The sequence below is a fragment of the Heptranchias perlo genome, chromosome 12 (assembly GCF_035084215.1).
Source record: "Heptranchias perlo isolate sHepPer1 chromosome 12, sHepPer1.hap1, whole genome shotgun sequence".
Lineage (NCBI taxonomy): Eukaryota > Metazoa > Chordata > Chondrichthyes > Hexanchiformes > Hexanchidae > Heptranchias > Heptranchias perlo.
Window position 1 is genome coordinate 73827755 of NC_090336.1, and position 13711 is coordinate 73841465.

Genomic DNA, 13711 nt, shown 5'->3' on the forward strand with positions numbered 1-13711 from the left:
CCTCACATTTATCTAAATTAAACTCCATCTGCCATTCATCGGCCCACTGGCCCAATTTATCAAGATCCCGTTGCAATCCTAGATAACCTTCTTCACTGTCCACAATGCCACCAATCTTGGTGTCATCTGCAAACTTACTAACCATGCCTCCTAAATTCTCATCCAAATCATTAATATAAATAACAAATAACAGCGGACCCAGCACCGATCCCTGAGGCACACCGCTGGACACAGGCATCCAGTTTGAAAAACAACCCTCTACAACCACCCTCTGTCTTCTGTCGTCAAGCCAATTTTGTATCCAATTGGCTACCTCACCTTGGATCCCATGAGATTTAACCTTATGTAACAACCTACCATGCGGTACCTTGTCAAAGGCTTTGCTGAAGTCCATGTAGACCACGTCTACTGCACAGCCCTCATCTATCTTCTTGGTTACCCCTTCAAAAAACTCAATCAAATTCGTGAGACATGATTTTCCTCTCACAAAACCATGCTGACTGTTCCTAATCAGTCCCTGCCTCTCCAAATGCCTGTAGATCCTGTCCCTCAGAATACCCTCTAACAACTTACCCACTACAGATGTCAGGCTCACTGGTCTGTAGTTCCCAGGCTTTTCCCTGCTGCCCTTCTTAAACAAAGGCACAACATTTGCTACCCTCCAATCTTCAGGCACCTCACCTGTAGCGGTGGATGATTCAAATATCTCTGCTAGGGGACCCGCAATTTCCTCCCTAACCTCCCATAACGTCCTGGGATACATTTCATCAGGTCCCGGAGATTTATCTACCTTGATGCGCGTTAAGACTTCCAGCACCTCCCTCTCTGTAATATGTACACTCCTCAAGACATCACTATTTATTTCCCCAAGTTCCCTAACATCCATGCCTTTCTCAACCGTAAATACCGATGTGAAATATTCATTCAGGATCTCACCCATCTCTTGTGGTTCCGCACTTAGATGACCTTGTTGATCCTTAAGAGGCCCTACTCTCTCCCTAGTTACCCTTTTGCCCTTTATGTATTTGTAGAAGCTCTTTGGATTCACCTTTGCCTGATCTGCCAAAGCAATCTCATCCCCTTTTTGCCCTCCTGATTTCTCTCTTAACTCTACTCCGGCAATCTCTATACTCTTCAAGGGATCCACTTGATCCCAGCTGCCTATGCATGTCATATGCCTCCTTCTTATTTTTGACTAGTGCCTCAATCTCCCGAGTCATCCAAGGTTCCCTACTTCTACCAGCCTTGCCCTTCACTTTATAAGGAATGTGCTTACCCTGAACCCTGGTTAACACACTTTTGAAAGCCTCCCACTTACCAGACGTCCCTTTGCCTGCCAACAGACTCTCCCAATCAACTTCTGAAAGTTCCTGTCTAATACCATCAAAATTGGCCTTTCCCCAATTTAGAATTTTAACTTTTGGGCCAGACCTATCCTTCTCCATAGCTATCTTAAAACTAATGGAATTATGATCACTGGTCCCAAAGTGATCCCTCACTAACACTTCTGTCACCTGCCCTTCCTTATTTCCCAAGAGGAGGTCAAGTTTTGCCCCCTCTCTAGTCGGGCCATCCACATACTGAATGAGAAATTCCTCCTGAATACACTCAACAAATTTCTCTCCATCCAAGCCCCTAATGCTATGGCTGTCCCAGTCAATGTTTTACAATATCCGTGCACTCCTCTGCTCTCCCTGGAAATGACGGCAGGTACTGTCTAACCTGCTGCAGTAGTCCCAGACGTGAGCTGCATTTAAAGCATGCGTCCGGCCAGCCACTTTCTGCACTGCAGCTCGAATAAGGCCTGATAGTGAACTTTCAATACCGGGTGATAGCACTGATATTGGATTCTCTGGTGAAACAGGGGATGAATACAGTTCATTATTATAGACAATCAAGAGTGCAGTGTTTTTATTTGGATTTAATTGGTGTCTTTCTGATCTGTTAAATACGTAAGTACCTTATGCAAAATGCTTGATCAGGATGTGTCCTATATTGTTGTGTTTCCGAATCAAAAGCATTTCTTTGAATAACGTTTTCCTATCAGCAGTAGCAACACCAAAACAAAAGCAAAATTCCACAGATGCTGGAAATCTGAAATAAAAACAGAAAATGCTGGAAACACTGTGTAGGTCAGGCAGCTGCATTAGAGAGAGGGACAGAGCTAACGTTTCCCGTCCGACCTGCTGAGTGTTTACAGCGTTTTCTGTTTTTATATCAGTAAAACAACACCGTAGAGTTATGAAATGACCCTTGGTGTTCTTTCTCTTCATGGGTGTTGCACAAAGAGTGATGCAGAACATAATCCACGAGGAATAATGGTGTGAAGAAATAAATACACATTGAAACTTGAAACCAAATTCTTTTTTTTTGTTGTAATAGGTTGCTGCGAGGCTGAGCACATGGTGGGGAACAGAGTGACTCACTGAAAGCTCCAACAATATCCAAAGCTTTAAAGAAGCTTACCAATACAGCGGCTTAATCTGCGGGTAAAAATAGCACTATCATGGGATCCGATAAACAACTTCCAGGGGAAAGCTACAAGTGCACCCAGTTAGCCCTTTGAACCAACACACGGTTGTAACATTTTCAGTTCATGGAAAGTGTACTATTCATAGAATTACATAGAATGTACAGCACAGAAACAGGCCATTCGGCCCAACTGGTCTATGCCGGTGTTTATGCTCCACACGAGCCTCCTCCCTCCGTACTTTATCTCACCCTATCAACATATCCTTCTATTCCTTTCTCCCTCATGTGTTTATCTAGCTTTTTCCCCTTAAACGCATCGATGCTATTCGCCTCAACTATTCCTTGTGGGAGCGAGTTCCACATTCTCACCACTCTCTGGGTGAAGAGGTTTCTCCTGAATTCCCTATGGATTTATTAGTGACTGTCTTATATTTATGGCCCCCAGTTTTGGGGTCTCCCATAATTGTATTAAATTGAATAGCAAGTGCATTAACTCACCTCAGCAACCTTCAACCAAATATTGTGCACCCACTGGGAGACACCAGCCCCTTTCCAAACCTCCAGGCCCACAAAATTTAAACATGACAGGCCAGCGAGCAATAAATATAAAGGCAAATGGAGCCGAGAGCTGCATGGTGCCCACAGGCTGTCATTAGGACAATCCCTGAGCTAGAAAATGGGGACATAATTAAGGGGACCTGATGTTCAAATGTCGGTGTGAAGTTCGTGTTTGATCAGATGTAACGCAAGCGCCATTTTATGCTTTCTGTAGGATTAAGGAGATGACCGACGAGGAAGAGTGTTGTATCTGTATGGATGGTCGCGCTGACCTCATCCTGCCCTGCACTCACAGTTTCTGTCAGAAATGCATTGATAAATGGTAAGTTTGTCCGCCCTCCATGTGTAGAAAGCAGCCCAAAGTGTGAAAGTGGATGGAGCTGCAATGGGATTAGTTTGGGATTGCACTAGCAAAGAGCCAGTACAGACACGATGGGCCAAATGGCAGCCTCCTGTGCCGTAAACCTCCATGTCTGAGCCAATTAGTAAAGAGGAGTCGACAGTGTTTTAAGTGCGAGCTTTTTTTTTTCATTCTCGGGATGTGGGCGTCGCTGGCGAGGCCGGCATTTATTGCCCATCCCTAGTTGCCCCTTGAGAAGGTGGTGGTGAGCCGCCGCCTTGAACCGCTGCAGTCCGTGTGGTGAAGGTTCTCCCACAGTGCTGTTAGGAAGGGAGTTCCAGGATTCTGACCGAGCTCTTCAAGTGTTTTGCATGTTGGTAGAACGGAAATGCTTTTCAGCTCCTTCTGTGCACTTGTATTGGTGCCTCAATAACTCTTGATTTATGTAATCTCACTTTTGGGGCAAATAAATTAATTAAGAACTTAAGAAATAGGATCAGGAGTAGGCCAATCGGCCCCTCGAGCCTGCTCCGCCATTCAATAAGATCATGGCTGATCTGATCCTAATCTCAAATCTAAATTCATGTCCAATTTCCTGCCCGCTCCCCGTAACCCCTAATTCCCTTTACTTCTAGGAAACTGTCGATTTCTGTTTTAAAATTTATTTAATGATGTAGCTTCCACAGCTTCCTGGGGCAGCAAATTCCACAGACCTACTACCCTCTGAGTGAAGAAGTTTCTCCTCATCTCAGTTTTGAAAGAGCAGCCCCTTATTCTAAGATTATGCCCCCTAGTTCTAGTTTCACCCATCCTTGGGAACATCCTTACCGCATCCACCCGATCAAGCCCCTTCACAATCTTATATGTTTCAATAAGATCGCCTCTCATTCTTCTGAACTCCAATGAGTAGAGTCCCAATCTACTCAACCTCTCCTCATATGTCCGCCCCCTCATCCCCGGGATTAACCGAGTGAACCTTCTTTGTACTGCCTCGAGAGCAAGTATGTCTTTTCTTAAGTATGGAGACCAAAACTGTATGCAGTATTCCAGGTGCGGTGATATACAGTCATTCATTATTTAACGAATGATTATAATTGGATGTTCTGATGTGTAGATGAACTAATATAAGGAGTGCAAATATAGATTGTAGCACCTACCCTCTTTACTCCTAAACAAGCAGTTAGGAAGGCGAATGGTATGTTGGCCTTCATTGCAAGAGGATTTGAGTACAGGAACAAGGATGTCTTACTGCAGTTGTACAGGGCCTTGGTGAGACCACATCTGGAGTATTGTGTGCAGTTTTGGTCTCCTTATCTGAGGAAGGATGTCCTTGCCATGGAGGGAGTGCAACAAAGGTTTACCAGACTGATTCCTGGGATGGCAGGACTGACGTATGAGGAGAGATTGGGTCGACTAGGCCTATATTCACTGGAGTTTAGAAGAATGAGAGGAGATCTCATTGAAACATATAAAATTCTAGCAGGACTAGACAGACTAGATGCAGGGAGGATGTTCCCAATGGCTGGGGAGTCCAGAACCAGGGGTCACAGTCTCAGGATACGGGGAATGCCATTTAGAACCGAGATGAGGAGAAATTTCTTCACTGAGGGTGGTGAACCTGTGGAATTCTCTACCACAGAAGGCAGCGGAGGCCAAGTCATTAGATGTATTCAAGAAGGAGATAGATATATTTCTTAATGCTAAAGGGATCAAGGGATAGGGGGGAAAAAGCGGGAACAGGGTACTGAGTTAGACGATCAGCCATGATCATTTTGAATGGCGGAGCAGGCCCGAAGGGCCGAATGGCCTACTCTTGCTCCTATTTTCTATGTTTAAGAATGGCGAGTATCCCCTACAGCTAGTGGAGAGTTACGGTTCTGGCACATCAACAACAGCTTGCATTTAAACGCCAAAGAAATACAGTAATTGGGATTCAACGAGACGAGGGTTAGAGGTGGGGAGCTAATGCTTCGGTAGACCGGGATATGGGAAAATGGGAAAACAAAAATGCAAATAGAGCTAAAAGGTTAAACAGGGAAAGGCCGAGATGTAACTAATGATACCAGTGTAAAGAGCTTTGAAAATAAGCTTTTGGAATTAGAGGTAAATTGAAGAACTAAAAGTATTGACAATGACATCAGAGAAACATTACAGCAAAGAGACACAACAGATTGAGTTAAGAAAGTGTGACATGATTTTACAGAAATACCTGTGAAGATAACCCTGGGGCATTATTGATCGGGCAAATGATTCATCATCACTCACACGCTGACATTTTCACTGCCTTTGGGACTTTTAAATTCAAAATTGCAGACCTGCAGCAAGGGTAGAAATTCATCATAGGGTGTTTCCATATCCACTCCATCACAAAGACCGCCTACTTCCACCTCTGTAACATCGTCAGTCTCCGCCCCGCCTCAGCTCGTCTGCTGCTGAAACCCTCATCCGTGCCTTTGTTACCTCCAGACTCGACCATTCCAGTGCTCTCCTGGCCGGCCTCCCATCCTTCCACCCTCCGTAAACTTGAGTTCATTCAAAACTCTGCTGCCCCCCGTATCCTAACTCGCACCGAGTCCTGTTCACCCATCACCCACTGTGCTCGCTGACCCACATTGGCTCCCAGTCCAGGGACACCTCGATTTTAAAATTCTCATCCTTGTTTTCAAATCCCTCCATGTCCTCATCCCTCCCTATCTCTGTAACCTCCTCCAGCCCTACAACCCTCCGAGATCTCTGTGTTCCTACATCTCTGGCCTCTTGCACATCCCCCACTCCCTTTGCCCCACCATTGGTGGCCGTGCCTTCAGCCGTCCAGGCCCATAGCTCTGGCGTTCTCTCCCTAAGCATCCCTGTCTCTCCACCTCTCTCTTCTCCTTTAAGACCCTCCGTAAAACTTACTCCTTTGACCAAGCTTTTGGTCACCTGTCCTAAAATCTCCTTAGGCTCGGTGTCAATTTTTGTCTGATCACGCTCCTGTGAAGCACCCTGGGTTAAAGGCGGTATATAAATGCAAAGTGTTGTTGTTGAATCACTTGCCCTAATTATTGTCTCGTGATGATATGAGAGCTGTCGAGAGGCTGGATATAATTGGAGGGATGGAAGTAGAAATCTAGGTAGAAATTGGACAACAAAAGAAATTGTGCAATAAGTGCAACAGAAATTGGAAACTGCTACCCACTCATTCAGAACAGGGAGACGGAGAGATGTCTATGGAAACATGAAGGGCTGCTGAAAGTTGTAACCTGTAACTGGCGGGGGGGATGGAAAAGTGATTCCAATGTCTCAGAAATAAAATTAACACAACCGGAAGCGAGCAATTTCAGTGAGGTAGTCAGTAATTACTTACAACCAAGAAGGGTTGAATGATGTCCTCCTGTGATAAAATGTCTGTGTTTCTAATTTACTGGAATGGGCAGAGCACTGTATCAGATATAGTTTTTAGAAACATAGAAAATAGGAGCAAGAGTAGGCCATTCGGCCCTTCAGGCCCCCTCCGCCATTCAAAATGATCATGGCTGATCGTCTAACTCAGTACCCTGTTCCCGCTTTTTCCCCATATCCCTTGATCCCTTTAGCATTAAGAAATATATCTATCTCCTTCTTGAATACATCTAATGACTTGGCCTCCACTGCCTTCTGTGGTAGAGAATTCCACAGGTTCACCACCCTCTGAGTGAAGAAATTTCTCCTCATCTCGGTTCTAAATGGCATACCCCGTATCCTGAGACTGTGACCCCTGGTTCTGGACTCCCCAGCCATCGGGAACATCCTCCCTGCATCTAGTCTGTCTAGTCCTGTTAGAATTTAATATGTTTCGATGCGATCACCTCTCGTTCTTCTAAACTCTAGTGAATATATGTAAGGAATCTTACAACACCAGGTTATAGTCCAACAAATTTATTTTAAAATCACAAGCTTTCGGAGATTATCCCCTTCGTCAGATGAATGAGTGAAAAGGTTCTCAAATCGCATATCTTATACTGTGCTGGGACAGCATCACACCAATCAAAAGGTGTCGTCGTTATTCAAACAGGCCAGTCACGGAGAACAGCACGTCCCAGTACACTGGATATACATTGTGTCAATTACACAGACAGGCAGAAAGAAACCCAAAATGGCAGAGAGAGAGAGAATATTAAAAAACATAATTTTTTTCCCCTTTTTGCTGGTGGGGTTACGCGTAGCTTGACATGAACCCAAGATCCCGGTTGAGGCCGTTCTCATGGGTGCGGAACTTGGCTATCAACTTCTGCTCGACGATTTTGCGTTGTCGTGTGTCTCGAAGGCCGCCTTGGGCTAGTGAATATAGGCCTAGTCGACCCAATCTCTCCTCATACGTCAGTCCTGCCATCCCAGGAATCAGTCTGGTAAACCTTCGTTGCACTCCCTCCATGGCAAGGACATCCTTCCTCAGATAAGGAGACCAAAACTGCACACAATACTCCAGATGTGGTCTCACCAAGGCCCTGTATATCTGCAGTAAGACATCTCTGCTCCTGTACTCAAATCCACTTGCAATGAGGGCCAACATACCATTCGCCTTCCTAACTGCTTGCTTCACCTGAATGCTCACTTTCAGCGACTGGTGTACAAGGACACCCAGGTCTCGTTGCACCTCCCCTTTTCCCAATCTATCACCATTCAGATAATAATCTGTCTTTCTGTTTTTACAACCAAAGTGGATAACCTCACATTTATCCACGTTATACTGCATCTGCCATGTTCTTGCCCACTCACCCAACTTGTCTAAATCACATTGGAGCCTCTGCATCCTCCTCACAGCTCACATTCCACCCCAGCTTTGTGTCGTCTGCAACTTGGAAATGTTACATTTAGTTCCCTCATCCAAATCATTGATGTATATTGTGAATAGCCTGGGCCCAAGCACTGATCCCTGCGGTACCCCACTAGTCACTGCCTGCCACCCGGAAAAAGACCCATTTATTCCTACTCTCTGTTTCCTGTCTGTCAACCAATTCTCAATCCATGCCAGTATATTCCCCCAATCCCATGTGCTTTAATTTTGCACACTAACCTCTTGTGTGGGACCTTATCAAAAGCCTTCTGAAAATCCAAATAAACCACATCCACTGGTTCTCCCCTATCTATTCTACTAGTTACATCCTCAAAAAAAACTCCAGTAGCCTTTTATAAACCCATGCTGACTTTGTCCGATCCAGTTAATGCCCTCCAAGTGTTCTGTTATCACATCTTTTATAATAGACTCTAGCATTTTCCCCACTACTGATGTTAGGCTAACTGGTCTGTAATTCCCTGTTTTTTTCTCTCCCTCCTTTTTTAAATAGTGGGGTTACATTTGCCACCCTCCAATCTGTAGGAACTGTTCCAGAGTCTCTAGAATTTTGGAAGATGATCACCAATGCATCCACTATTTCCAGGGCCACTTCCTTTCGTACTCTGGGATGTAGATTATCAGGCCCTGGGGATTTGTCAGCCTTTAGCCCCATTAATTTCCCGAGCACTATTTTTACTAATACTGGTTTCCTTCAGTTCCTCCCTCTCACTAGACCCTTGGTTCCCTAACATTTCTGGCAGGTTATTTGTGTCATAAGAACATAAGAACATAAGAAATTGGAGCAGGAGTAGGCCAATCGGCCCCTCGAGCCTGCTCCGCCATTCAATAAGATCATGGCTGATCTGATCCCAACCACAAATCTAAAGAACACAAGAAGTCGGAGCAGGACCCGGCCACATAGCCCCTGGGCCCTCTCCGCCACCCACAGGGCATTGACCGATCCGAACTCAGCTTCATGTCCAATTTCCTGCCCGCTCCCCATAACCCCTAATTCCCTTTACTTCTAGGAAACTGTCTATTTCTGTTTTAAATTTATCTAATGATGTAGCTTCCACAGCTTCCTGGGGCAGCAAATTCCACAGACCTACCACCCTCTGAGTGAAGAAGTTTCTCCTCATCTCAGTTTTGAAAGAGCAGCCCCTTATTCTAAGATTATGCCCCCTAGTTCTAGTTTCACCCATCTTTGGGAACATCCTTACCGCATCCACCCGATCAAGACCCTTCACAATCTTATATGTTTCAATAAGATCGCCTCTCATTCTTCTGAACTCCAATGAGTAGAGTCCTCCTTTGTGAAGACAGAACCAAAGTATGTGTTTAATTGTTCTGCCATTTCTTTGTTCCCCATTATAATTTCCCCCATTTCTGACTGTAAGGGACCTACATTTGTCTTCACTAATCTTTATCTCTTGACATATTTATAGAAACTTTTACAGTCAGTTTTTATGTTCCCTGCTAGTTTACTCTCATACTCTATTTTTCCCCTCTTAATCAATCACTTTTTCCTCCTTTGCTGAATTCTGAACTGCTCCCAATCCTCAGGCTTGCCGCTTTTTCTGGCAATTTTATATGTCTTCTCTTTGGATCTAATACTATCCCTAATTTCTTTTGTAAGCCACGGTTGAGCCACCTTTCCTGTTTTATTTTTGCGCCAGACAGGAATGAATAATTGTTGTAATTCCGCAAAGAAATGGCAGAACAATTTTGGTTGTAAAAACAGAAAGGCAGATTATTATCTGAATGATGATAGATTGGGAAAAGGGGAGGTGCAACGAGACCTGGGTGTCCTTGTACACCAGTCGCTGAAAGCGAGCATTCAGGTGCAGCAAGCAGTTAGGAAGGCGAATGGTATGTTGGCCCTCATTGCAAGAGGATTTGAGTAGAGGAACAGGGATGTCTTACTGCAGTTATACAGGGCCTTGGTGAGACCACATCTGGAGCATTGTGTGTAGTTTTGGTCTCCTTATCTGAGGAAGGATGTCCTTGCCATGGAGAGAGTGCAACGAAGGTTTACCAGATTGATTGCTGGGATGGCAGGACTGGCGTATGAGGAGAGATTGGGTTGACTAGGCCTATATTCACTAGAGTTTAGAAGAATGAGAGGTGATCTCATCGAAACATATAAAATTCTAACAGGACTAGACAGACTAGATGCAGGGTGGATGTTCCCGATGACTGGGGAGTCCAGAACCAGGGGTCACAGTCTCAGGATACGGGGTATGCCATTTAGAACCGAGATGAGGAGAAATTTCTTCACTCAGAGGGTGGTGAACCTGTGGAATTCTCTACCACAGAAGGCAGTGGAGGCCAAGTCATTAGATGTATTCAAGAAGGAGATAGATATATTTCTTAATGCTAAAGGGATCAAGGGATATGGGGAAAAAGCGGGAACAGGGTACTGAGTTAGACGATCAGCCATGATCATTTTGAATGGCGGAGCAGGCCTGAAGGGCTGAATGGCCTACTCTTGCTCCTATTTTCTATGTTTCTATCTTTCACTAACAAAACGTGCAGTAGCCCAAGTCAGCGCTCTATGCTGGGTGCAAAAAGCGAGAATCTTTTTCCCTGATCGGTAACACTGCCACAGTCTACAACTCTTAACAATTGAACTTGATGCATATAACAACAACCTGCATTTATATAGCACCTTAAACATAGTAAAACGTCCCAAGGTGCTTCACAGGAGCAATTATCAAACAAAATTTGACACCAAACCACATAAGGAGATATTAGGACAGGTGACCAAAAACTTGGTCAATGAGGTAGGTTTTAAGGAGCGTCTTAAAGGAGGAGAGAGAGGCGGAGAGGTTTAGGGAGGGAATTCCAGAGCAGCTGAAGGCACGGCTGCCAACGGTGGAGCGATTAAAATCGGGGATGCGCAAGAGGCCAGAATTGTATGAATGCAGAGAATTTGGAGGGTTGGAGGGCTGGAGGAGGTTAGAGATTGGGAGGGGTGAGGCCACGAAGGGATTTGAAAACAAGGATGAGAATTTTTGAATCGAGGCGTTGCCGGACTGGGAGCCGATGTCGGTCAGCGAGCGCAGGGGGTGATGGGTGAACGGGACTTGGTGCGAAACATCAAACATCGAAGAATGTTGCAACTAGTTTGTACTACTGCATGTTGGGCTGACTGACAGTGTGTGAAACCCTTGCTCTTTAACCCCCCGAACTGAGAGTTTGTTTCATATCTTTGTGGCAGGAGTGACCACAACCGGAATTGTCCTATTTGTCGGCTGCAGGTGACGGAAGCTGGCGATTCTTGGGTCGTGTCGGATGCACCTACCGAGGAAGACATAGCGAATTATATTCTCAAAATGGCAGATGAGGCTGGGCAGCCCCACAAGCCCTAAGACTTACGGCGGGGGTCGTCTGTCCTCTAACTGAAGAAGACTCTTTAAATTTGGCCTCTTGCACACAAAGGAAAGTGCTTTTTAACAGGTTTTACGAGCACTGAGGCCGTTGTATATCGGATCACTTTGATTTTACCCTCGCTATTTTGATCATGCGTTGAAGTAGACTGAGACCCGGCGGAAGTCCTTGGCTGTGTTATTGTCTGGATGAACCCGCGCAGGAATCGATGCTCTGTCGAGTTTACATTATGTTCGTGTCTACAGGGCACTCCGTAGCAATCGCTGCGTTGGTTTTTGGCCCGTTCAGCCGCTAAGAACTCTGGCCGACCGCTTGTGACACTTCACATGAATTGATGGCAGTGTTTGCCTTTTAAAAACGAAACTTATAACCTGATATTTGTGCCTGGAGCTGTTCACTGCATGGAAGCTATGATTACCGGGCACAGAGAGAGGTTTGGTCTTTCCTACTGATCTTTATTGCTTTGTTGGTGGGGTTTAAACATTTGATTTGTGTTTGTAATTGCTTGTTAAAAGTGTGAACCAAATAGAATGCCAATTGGTGATTTAGCGGTATGGGCCTTTTGTGAGGGTGCTGCTAGATTTTCATAAGCGTGCATTATCAAACAAATTTGTATTTTACAAATGTTAATTAATGAGGAGTGAGCACACAGTGAATGTGTTGAGACTGATATAAATTAGGACTTTAGTTCTTAAAAAAAATAACCTGTTTTGGTTTGGAGTTTAAGGTCACTGTCTGTACCTCCTGCAGGCAGCTTGTGTGTGTAACAAGAAAATCTACTAGAAATATTTATTTAATGTGTAACAATACTTTAATGATTTCACATTGTTGAAAAAAGTCTCTGATGCCTTTCAGCTCATGCATTTAGGCAACTGTTAAATTGAAAACGATTGTTCAAATATCTTTGATTAATCTGCCAAACCAGCCTGTATCACTGGTCGTATCCGTATGTTCTGACCCTCTTTATTCCCAGCCTGCCCTTCCTCCATAATCAGTTCATCCGTTGAAAAGATTCCTTCTTTACATTAGGTGGAGTTCCCCCTTTACCTCCTCCCCCAAAAAAAACACTTTCATCATTGTTTGTTTTTTTTTAATGGAACCTTCTGATGTTCACAACCAAGCAGTTAGTGGAAGCAAAGTTATCGAAACCTACGTTTTACTTTGAGCGCACCGTGAACCTGACTCGTCTCCCCGCGTCGCGAAAAGTTGAAGCGGTAAGCACTTTTTTGGAGTGAGTTGCTGTGTCACTGAGCTGCTGCAATCGTGCAATATCGAGCAGCTCTGCTGCTGCAGTATTTACAAATTATATTAAAACTTTTTAGTTCCTTGCTGTCCTGATTGGACAGGGGGTTTTCCAGGAAATAACAAGACTCTTTTTGCTTCATAATCTCCAATGCCAAAAAAATAACTGCCGCACAGAGTCAACACGAAACAGTGAAATGCTTAAACTTGTTGCATTCCTGAAAAGCGTCTCGGTAACAAATTTGAGGCCTCGTCACTCGAGATGCGGGCTCCTTTGTTTGTACAGACGTCGTGTTGACCGCGATTCGTTTGCTAAAATCCTCTGTTGGAGAGGCAAGAAATTAAAGTCCATGAAAATCTTTATATGACCTTAACCAGACTCCAGATGTTCAGCAGACAGGATTCGAAGGTGATGGTTGTAGCCTGCATCTCTAATACTCTAACTGCACACCGATGAGGTTAATGATTACCAAGTATTAAGCTGTTGTGTTTGATTATCGAAGCTGTACTTTGTTGATGAATAGATGTACACAGATTTGCATTGTTTTGCAGGAAGAAAATGTAACACTTAAAAGTCGGACAGTTCTGGAAAGTTCTCTGCTTTATTGGTGAAATAATTTCTTTTTTTTTAGTTTTGACTGTTGGATTTAGCACAATAAAACATTTTGCTCATTAACTGAATTATTACCTGTCCTTGAAGTAGTGTTCACTCCATCTTTCTATAATTAGATCTTGGCAAACTGCAGCGGTGTCCCGGTGAATGCAAGTAACTTAGTCCGAAATTTGTACCTTATCGGTAATCGTATAACTGGAACTGTTGTGTGTATGTCTGCTTATCAGTAATCGTATAACTGGAACTGTTGTGTGTATGTCTGCTTATCGGTATTCATATAACTGGAACTGTTGTGTGTATG

At 44.3% G+C, this 13711-nt stretch overlaps 1 protein-coding gene across 3 annotated transcripts in view; it reads left to right on the forward strand.

Moving 5' to 3' along the window:
* rnf141 (ring finger protein 141) overlaps positions 1-13478 on the forward strand; it is a 34967-nt gene extending 21489 nt beyond the window's left edge. For all 3 annotated transcript variants that reach the window (XM_067994256.1, XM_067994257.1, XM_067994255.1), the window contains 2 exons: positions 3245-3352; positions 11386-13478. In XM_067994256.1, coding sequence (XP_067850357.1) covers positions 3245-3352; positions 11386-11536 — 259 coding nt within the window. In that variant the 3' untranslated portion in view covers positions 11537-13478. The remainder of the gene's footprint in view (positions 1-3244; positions 3353-11385) is intronic.
* The last annotated feature ends 233 nt before the right edge of the window (positions 13479-13711 follow it).